Source organism: Magallana gigas, chromosome 1 (assembly GCF_963853765.1).
Source record: "Magallana gigas chromosome 1, xbMagGiga1.1, whole genome shotgun sequence".
Lineage (NCBI taxonomy): Eukaryota > Metazoa > Mollusca > Bivalvia > Ostreida > Ostreidae > Magallana > Magallana gigas.
Window position 1 is genome coordinate 63,661,492 of NC_088853.1, and position 9,762 is coordinate 63,671,253.

General features: G+C 39.8%; 1 protein-coding gene across 2 annotated transcripts; it reads left to right on the forward strand.

Moving 5' to 3' along the window:
* Window positions 1-291: 291 nt before the first annotated feature.
* On the forward strand, window positions 292-7,527 carry LOC117686810 (uncharacterized). 2 transcript variants are annotated; one of them, XR_010713225.1, is made up of 3 exons: window positions 292-465; window positions 673-7,232; window positions 7,440-7,527. XR_010713225.1 is itself a non-coding variant. In XM_066082486.1 (2 exons), exon 2 carries the CDS (start codon window positions 2,819-2,821, stop codon window positions 6,719-6,721), a length of 3,903 nt encoding a protein of 1,300 aa, XP_065938558.1. In that variant the 5' UTR covers window positions 292-465; window positions 673-2,818; the 3' UTR covers window positions 6,722-7,315. The 2 variants fall into 2 exon arrangements, 1 of the variants encoding a protein (XP_065938558.1); XM_066082486.1 differs by lacking the exon at window positions 7,440-7,527 and having other exon boundaries at window positions 673-7,315.
* Window positions 7,528-9,762: the final 2,235 nt, after the last annotated feature.

The window sequence follows — 9,762 nt, forward strand, 5'->3', positions numbered from 1 at the left end:
AACTAATTTGTTAAGTAGTAGTAGTCCTCGGACAAGTACTTATTTCTAGCTATTAAAATATTTGTATTTCCAATTCGATTAAAAAGTGACAAGAGTTTTCAGTTTATCGTGAAACGAAAGTAAACTAATAAATGTCACTCATAAAACAAAGAGAGGTCCCGATAATATAGTCAATTATTTATACCCCCTCTCAGGTCGTAATGAGAGTTCCTCTTGTCGTTTAACCGCTTTAATGGGATGTTTATCAGAGTAGCGATCGAGCTTTAAATTAACATGGAGCAGCGATAGTGTGGTGGATCGCATTCCGTTTCTATCCGATCCGTTTATATCAGTTTATTTTGTCGAAATTGTCACGAACTGTTTTCCGTATTAACTTTTGGCGCTATATTTTAGCTTCGCACATTTTCCTATGTTCCAAGGCATTCTGTCTTTCTACTCTTGCCAAAACTTACAGTCATTACCAGTGTAAGTAAACATATATGTATTTAGTACATTATTTCTTTCATAATTCGGTATTACCATGGTTTCTATAAACCTTTCGGTATATAACGGTGTATGTTTACATTTTTCGGTTCACTTGACCTACATTGTCAACCTATACCTGTATCGTAGTGTTTACATAGTTTTTACATTTGTACTTTATTCTAAGTTTGTGTTTTGTTTTGTTTGCAGCTTTTACGATATTAAATCGTTATCTATCTGTCTACGTTGTCTGAATCAATCGGGAGACAGAATAGTAAAAGACTGAGACTACAACAGTATGGCGGACGAGAAGGGAAACCTTGACCATGTTGAATCGCCCGAAGCACAGAACCCAGAGGAATCTACCGCAGAGAGAGAAAAACGCATAAGAACTCTTACCGAAAAAGGAAAAGAGCTGTATGAGACTCATTGTGTGCGGTTTGTTAATGAATTAGAGAAATGCAAGGATCAGTTATCAAACGAACTCATGACAATCGCAATTGTGAAATCCAACCCAAAAGAAATCAGGGAAGCAATACAAAGATTAGAGATTGGATGTGCAAAATACGAACTCACTCATAAAAACTATGTGGCATTGCTAGAAGGCTATTCAACAGAACAGAGCCTTAGACAGAAAAACATCCAAGTAAGTGAATACCAAGAGGTAAACATGAAGACACAGAGTGCACTAGAGGCAGCAAAAAAGCACTTGACACTCATTGATAAAGATAAAGAATCTCAAAAAACATGATCATCCAAACGAAGTGCCATAAAACTCAAACTGGCTGAAGAAACAGCAAGACTAAAGCTTATTGAAGCCCAGTTGGCAGAAGAGGAAAAGAAGGCGAGTATAGAGAGAAGACGTGCAGAGCTAAGTACCATGTTTGAACTTAACAGAACAAAACAGGAAGTAGCTGAAGAGGAATCCGATGATGACCTGAACTCACAAGAAGATGATCCTCTTAAAGATATTCCCAAACTGTCAGGCGTTGAAAAGACAAGGAACTTTATAGAAAATGCAAATTTTAAATCCCTGCAGACAGAAACAAGTTTCATGAAAAATGGAAAAATGCCTCCACAAGTGTTTAGTCAGCAAACACCTGACGTGCACGTCGACCAACTCAGGCAGCGACAACACACTCTAAGCCATTTTCCGAGTTACCCAGTATCTGCGCCCGCACCATCAGCTGCACATTATCCAAATCAACTGAGTGAATTTCATAATTTTCTGTTAAAGAAAGACATTACCATGAATAGATTTATGAAATTTGATGACAATCCAACAAATTATTCAGTGTGGAAGGCTTCATTCAAGAATATTGTAGAGAGCCTCATTTTGACACCACAGGAGGAGACAGATCTCCTGGTGAAGTGGTTAGGGCCTGACTCCTCAAGACAAGCTCTAAGTTTAAGAGCAGCAAACATCCACAATCCAATTGTTGGGTTGCAACGCATCTGGGCTAGACTTGACGAAAGATATGGCGCACCAGAGTTGAAAGAAAGTTCGATCAGAAAAAAGTTAGCTTCCTTTCAGCGCATCCAACTTCCTCGAGACGCTCGACACATGTATGATCTGGTCGACATCCTGTCAGAAATACAGTGTCTGAAAGAAGACTCAAACTATGCAGCCTTGCTTTCCTTCTATGACACCTCTTCAGGGGGGAACCCTATCATAGCAAAGCTGCCTCAGTTTCTTCAGAACAAGTGGATGGATCGTGCGGCAAGATACAAGAAATCCAGAAGTGTAACATTCCCACCTTTCACAGTGTTCATAGACTTCGTCAGTGAGATGGCATCAACCTTAAATGACCCTTGTTTCATGTTTGATTACAGAAAGGTCAATGAAGAACAGAAACCAGTGCAGAAACAAAGACAATGTTATGTAACGACAAAAAAAACTGGTGTGAAACAGGACGAGAGATCTGAATACAAACAGAAAATCTTGTGCCCAATACACCCCAAGTCGCGAACTCATGAGTTGAAGGACTGCAAAGAATTTTTCAAGAGATCCTTTGATGAAAAGAAAGGACTGTTAAAAGAACATAGAGCCTGCTTCAGATGCTGCAGTTTAGAACATTTAAGGACTGACTGTAAAACATCTCTGAAATGTTCGGAGTGCAATAGCACTTCACACATGACCGCCATGCACATGTCAAAGACACCCTTGGGAACAGAACCAGTGACACAGACAAAGACAGAGAGAGTTGATGGCGGGGAGCATCTTGATGTCATCCCAATCAGCTCCAAATGTACAGCTATCTGCGGAAAATCCTTCAAGGGACGCTCTTGTGCCAAGACTTTAGCTGTCAACATCTACAAAACTGGGAATCCTGAGAGGTCAACTTAAGTTTATGCCATGCTTGATGAGCACTGCAACAGGTCGCTTATCAGTCCTGAAGTGCTAGACACACTAGGAATCCATACAGCGGAAACACAGTACACATTAACATCCTGTTCAGGAAGCTACCAAACAGCCGGCAGAATAGCTCATAATCTAACCATCCAGTCACTAGACAAGGACTACAACTTAGAACTTCCCACGGTGATTGAGTGCCCTGAAATTCCAAATGATGTGACTGAAATCCCGACGCCAGACGTTGCGCAGCATTTTCCCCACCTACAGGGCATTGCAAACATGATGCCCCCATATGACCCAGATGTGCCTATAGGTCTTCTCATTGGCAGAGACGTGACAGAAGCTCATCACGTGCTGGATCAGATAATAGGACCCAAAGATACACCCTTTGCTCAAAGGCTTCATCATGGTTGGGTCATCATTGGAGAAGCCTGCTTAGAGAGAACTAGGACTCCCTTTATGGTAAACAGCAAGAAAACCTCTGTCAGAAGAGATGGACGTCCTTCTTTGTATGAACCATGCAGCAAAGGCATTTCCGTAAAACGGCTGGATACTAACAAACCCCCAGACAAGGATCAGAGAGTAGCCAGTTCTTACTCAGGCGACAATCTCTTTCGTAAAGAAGATGATGATAATGAAGTCGGACTATCGGTAGAGGATAGACACTTCTTAGAAATAATGGATAAAGAAATGGTGAGAGGAGGAGATGGAAATTGGACGGCACCATTGCCATTTCGACCACACGCTCCCTTACCAAACAACAAAGAGTTAGCAAAACGCCGCGCTTACATCTTAGATAAGAGTCTCCAGAAGAATATTACAAAGAGAAAACACTTTGTCGAGTTCATGAGCAAAGTGCTCGATTCAGCAGCTGAAGTGGCTCCCGAACTAACTAAGGACAAAGAAGCATGGTACTTGCCCCTCTTTGGAGTATACCACCCAAAGAAACCAGAGAAGATCAGAGGAGTGTTTGACTCATCAGCTGAGTTCAACGGAATGTCCCTGAACAAGATTCTCACCACTGGACCTAACCTTACAAACAACTTACAGGGAATACTGATTCGATTCAGGAAGGAGAAATGTGCAATAGTAGCAGACATAGAACAGATGTTCTATTCCTTTCTAGTCAGGGAGGATCACAGAGATCATTTGAGGTTCCTTTGGTATAAGGACAATGACGCAGATGCCCCCCTAATTGAGTACAGGATGAAGGCTCATGCGTTCGGGAATTCACCCTCACCTGCCGTACCTACATACGGTCTTAGAAAATGTGTTCAACAGACAGATGTCTATGGTGATGATGTAGCAGAATTCGTGACCCACAATTTCTACGTGGATGACGGTCTCACCTCCTTAACTTCTGCGGAAGAGGCTATCGATCTCCTTAAAAGGACACAAACTGCTCTGAAAACTGAAGGTAATCTACATCTCCACAAAATCGCCTCAAATGACCCTGTAGTCATGAGTGCCTTTCCCCGGGAAGATTTGTGTAAGGAGATGGTGTCACTCAACACGGAAAAGGATACGCTTCCGGTTCACCAGAGCCTTGGTGTGTCTTGGGATTTGCATCTCGATGCCTTCACCTTCCAGATACAACTTGAAGAGAAGCCTGACACACGGCGAGGCTGTTTGTCCACTCTTAACAGCATTTATGATCCTATGGGGTTCGTCGCTCCAATACTGCTTCCAGGAAAAATTCTCCTCCGAGAGATCACGAAATCATCAGACTGGGATGAAACTTTGGAACCTGGAACAGCCGAAAGTTGGCGTATGTGGAAAAACTCTTTATCCTCGCTGGAAAATGTAATGGTCCCACGAATGTACTTTAAAGAGTCTTTGAGCCACTTGGACTGGGTACAACTACATGTATTTTCAGACGCCTCGGAGTTAGCTGTGTCAGCCGTTGCGTATCTCAGGTCTTGCTACAAAGGAGAAATCAGTGTGTCCTTTATTATGGGAAAGGCAAAACTGGCTCCCTCCAAAGGCCACACAATACCTCGCCTGGAGCTTTGCGCAGCTTTGTTGGCTACAGAAGTTGGAGAATTCATCAGGAAGAATTTACAGACCACATTAGAAGAGATTCGATACCATACAGACAGCAAGGTTGTGTTGGGCTACCTTAACAACAAAACCAGACGCTTCTTCAACTATGTCAGCAATCGCGTAGAGCGCATATTATCAGTGACAGAGCCAAAGCAATGGTTTTATGTGTCGACAGTTGACAACCCAGCAGATCATGGTACAAGGGGTCTGAGATCTGTTGGAGACCTCCAAGAAAAATGGCTTAAGGGACCGTCTTTCTTGATACACCCTGAACTCAGCGCTACACAGGAGTATTCACTCGTGTCACCTGAATTGGATAAGGAGATCAGAATTGAAGTGAAGAAAACGACTTGTGCGTTGGATGAGGATTTCGCGGACAGATGCAACAGATTCAGTCGTTGGCACAAGTTAGTTAGTGTAATAACTCTCATAAAGGGACGTGCTAGACGTCGTTTCAAAAGGAAAGGAGGAAACGAACCAGTGAGGCTGAGGGAGGAGTCTGAAGAGGTCCTAATCAAGATCATTCAGAAGCAAGCATATGGAGACGAAATAGCTTCATTGAGTACAAAGTCACCTGTCCCCAAAGCAAGTCCTCTGTGTCGTTTATCTCCTGTCTTGGACGAAAAAGGGATCCTGCGAGTTGGTGGGAGACTTTCTCAGAGCAGCCTACCAGTAGAACAGCGGAACCCAATCATTCTACCCGGAAAGTCCCATCTAACCGTTCTACTTGTACGTCATATTCATGAACTTGTGCACCACCAAGGCAGACTCATTACCGAGGGCGCTCTTCGCAACCATGGGTACTGGGTGACGGGCTCTAAGAGAGTTGTATCTTCTCTTATACACAAATGTATAGTGTGTCGAAAGCTCAGAGGAAACTTTGAATACCAGAAGATGGCAGACTTGCCCACGGATCGCATTGAGCCAGGGCCTCCATTCACATCTGTGGGAGTAGATACGTTTGGCCCATGGATGGTTATATCAAGGAAAACTAGAGGGGGTATGGCACACAACAAGAGGTGGGCTTTGCTTTTTACCTGCCTCACAACCAGAGCAGTTCATATAGAAGTAGTAGAAGATATGACTAGTTCTTCTGTAATTAACGCAATCCGTCGCCTCGTGGCCGTCAGAGGAGAGGTCAGAGAGTTTCGCTCTGACCGAGGTACCAACTTCGTTGGAGCCACTGACGAGATGAAGACAAATGTAGTAAACATTGAAGATGAGCCATTTAAAGACCACCTAGACCGCCATGGGATAACTTGGATCTTCAACGCACCCCACTCCTCCCACATGGGTGGAGTGTGGGAACGCATGATAGGCATGGCAAGGAGGATCTTGGACTCAATGTTTCTTAGACAGCAACGTGAGATCACCCACGAAGTCCTCGTTACACTGATGGCAGAGGTCAGCGCCATCATTAACTCGAGTCCCATTACTGCTATTTCATATGACTCAAACGCTCCCATGATTCTCAGTCCTTCGTTACTTCTCACTCAGAGGACCACAGGATGCCCCACTTTATGTGAAGGTTTGGATATCAAGGACATCTACAAGGCACAGTGGCGCCATGTCCAAGTTTTAGCAAACACCTTCTGGAAACAGTGGAAGGAACAGTTTCTCCAGAGCCTGCAATCTCGTCGCAAGTGGACTGAGGAAAGACCAAACATCAAAATAGGAGATGTGATTTTGCTGAAGGACTCGAGCTTACCCAGATTTCAGTGGCCGGTTGGAACCGTAGAGAGTGTGTGTCCATCTCATAATGATAACCATGTGCGTAAAGTGCAAGTTCGAATTGTAAGAGATGGTAAACCAGTAATCCTCACCCGTCCTATTACTGAACTGGTGCTGTTAATAAACTGAACTACTACCAAAGAGACTTTAATTTTTCACACTTCAAAGTACATTGATCTATCTGTATTTGTATACAGTGCTATTTTTTATTGTCAGGTAGTTGTATGAGATCTTTAGACATGCAAATGAAACCAGTTTTGGGTAACTTCTAGTCATTGTCAGTATTACAGGTACTATGTTAAGGGTTGTCGGAAAAAGGATTTTTTAGGGTATTTGATGCATTCATTTTTTAGTGTGAAAGGTACACAGTAAGGTTTGTGAAATTTGTTTTCTAGTTATAATTGTACATCATTTTTCAAACAAATAGTATGTTAGCAATATCTTGCAGATATCGGACGGGGAGTGTGGTGGATCGCATTCCGTTTCTATCCGATCCGTTTATATCAGTTTATTTTGTCGAAATTGTCACGAACTGTTTTCCGTATTAACTTTTGGCGCTATATTTTAGCTTCGCACATTTTCCTATGTTCCAAGGCATTCTGTCTTTCTACTCTTGCCAAAACTTACAGTCATTACCAGTGTAAGTAAACATATATGTATTTAGTACATTATTTCTTTCATAATTCGGTATTACCATGGTTTCTATAAACCTTTCGGTATATAACGGTGTATGTTTACATTTTTCGGTTCACTTGACCTACATTGTCAACCTATACCTGTATCGTAGTGTTTACATAGTTTTTACATTTGTACTTTATTCTAAGTTTGTGTTTTGTTTTGTTTGCAGCTTTTACGATATTAAATCGTTATCTATCTGTCTACGTTGTCTGAATCAATCGGGAGACAGAATAGATAGACAAATGGAGAAATTCGTCACTGTTATCGGTAGGTCAACTTTAAATACGTCCATAGTAGCATCCGAAGTATAAAAATAAAAGGCGGACACAGATCTATAACAACAACAACATTCAATCCAAACATGCTAAAACGATCAAACAAAATTATAACATTAAAAGTAGTTAACAAAGAGATTCAACTTGCCAAAATTGAATTATCTGAGCATTGAAAGAGAAAGCTAATTAACGAACTAGATGCATAATAAGTTACATGTTTTTGACTGCAAATCAAATTTCATAAATATTTTTTTAAAATTAAGAATACATTCACAATAACCTTTCCATGATAACCCTGTTTTAATTTTACTGATAAAAAATGATAAGAAATATAAATACTATAAACATGAAAAAAGGCAAAAGTGTTATGAGCATCTCTATCCATTTTCTGATGTTTCATTGTTAAGTGTGACCTAATTTTAACAAAATGGGTCCTGTCAACCGCATGATTATAAATTGAAATCTTTCGTCAAGGACCGAGGTATAGTACTGTGTCTTCAAGGTTTTGTATTTGTTTCTGTAGAAAACGACATAGATGGAAGGACATTCCTTGACCTAAATGAATCTGATCTAAAGGACCTTTCAAGTTCTTTCAAAGTTAGAAAGGAAATACGGCGGTGTTTAGAAGAGCTGGTAAAAATTACTCCATTAATATGAAAATTTGGACTTCAAAATTATTTTAAGTAACATTATCATCATTTTCATGAATATAGCTGTTCAAGACACAAGCATTTAACTGAAATTAATATATATTTTTAACTTAAATGTAAACACATATCATTTTAACACATTTTTTGCATCAATGAAACATTACCGTTTTAATAAAGCATGAAAAAGACAAGGATGTTGATGAATCGGACTCCCCTCAATTTAAAAAGAAACGATCACCATCACCTCCTACTGGTAATTTGCCAAAACTACAGAGACCAGCTAAGAGGCATGAACCAATGAGGCAGTCTTTACAAATGGATGATTATTTTATACCAAGATCTGAAATCCTCAACAATCCCTCTCAGCACTCTCAACAAAGCATTGAAACGGAGAGACGACGGGTAGTCCGTATGTCAATGGATTCATTGATAGGACAGAATGGAGGAAGGCCATCAGAGGCAGAACTTCAATCTTTAGCTAGGTAAATGGCAAGTCATTATCCAAGCCTGAGGGATAAGCCATTGGAGGGTCTTAGAGATAATTATGTAAGCAAACTTAATTTGAAAAATAACTTTAATATTTAATAACCATTCAAGTATATAGTAAAAAAATATTGTTATTTGATTTACCTTTTACTGAGTTTTTAATTAAATTATATAGAATTCATTGGTGGGATTTCTGCGCCGAAGAATGTACAACATCACACCACCTGTATCAACCAAGGGAAGAAAAAAGGGATACAAATCTCTCAAAAAACAGGTAAGAAAGAATGAAGCTAAATACACTTTTGCTAAGTTTGCCCATATAAACCATATACCTATTGGAATAAGGCCAATATATCATTGTTTATTATGCTGAATATACAAAACCATATTTCTTCCATCTTTAGGTGTATGGCCATAGACTTTAACTACAGCAAGGTCCATCCAACCATAATTTTTTATGTCTTTAAGCAAAAAATAAGAATGAGAGGAATTAGCGTGTGTTTATTTGGAAAATAGCTACAGTTTAGAATAAGAAGATATTGGCCAGAGGATAGCAGACTTAGATAATATGTCTCAATTTATTTACGACATACGGTCTCAATATGGTACTTACGACCTTTTCGCACAAACGGTTTCTACATAATATAAATCGAACTAGTTAATAAATGATAATTAACTTTTTCAACAATAATACATTAAAATAAATTAAATCGAATCTCTTCATGAATATACATTTTTTAAGACGAAATATTATTAATTCCTTTCTATGCCTTTATACATGTACAATACTACATAGTGCTGTAAAACTAATTACCCGGTGACGTCAATATTTAACTCTCGCAAACTATTTACCTCTGTCTGGCTTTTTCCTTTAAAACTACCTCAGTTTATTTCTCTTTTTTTTTTCTTGGTTGATCCTGTGGTTATCTCTTGTCAGTTGGATTTCTTCTTAGTTGCTTCTTTGACTTCATGCTCTATATTAATCTCAGCTGATTTTTCCTGAGGTATGCTGTAATATAAATAGAAAATTTACAATATTTCTCAGAGCTAAAATCATTATGTACAACATATTTTGAAAACT

What these genes read in the sequence shown, in the direction of transcription:
- LOC117686810 (XM_066082486.1), top strand. Translation starts at nt 2,819, where the DNA reads ATGCTTGATGAGCACTGCAACAGGTCGCTTATCAGTCCTGAAGTGCTA.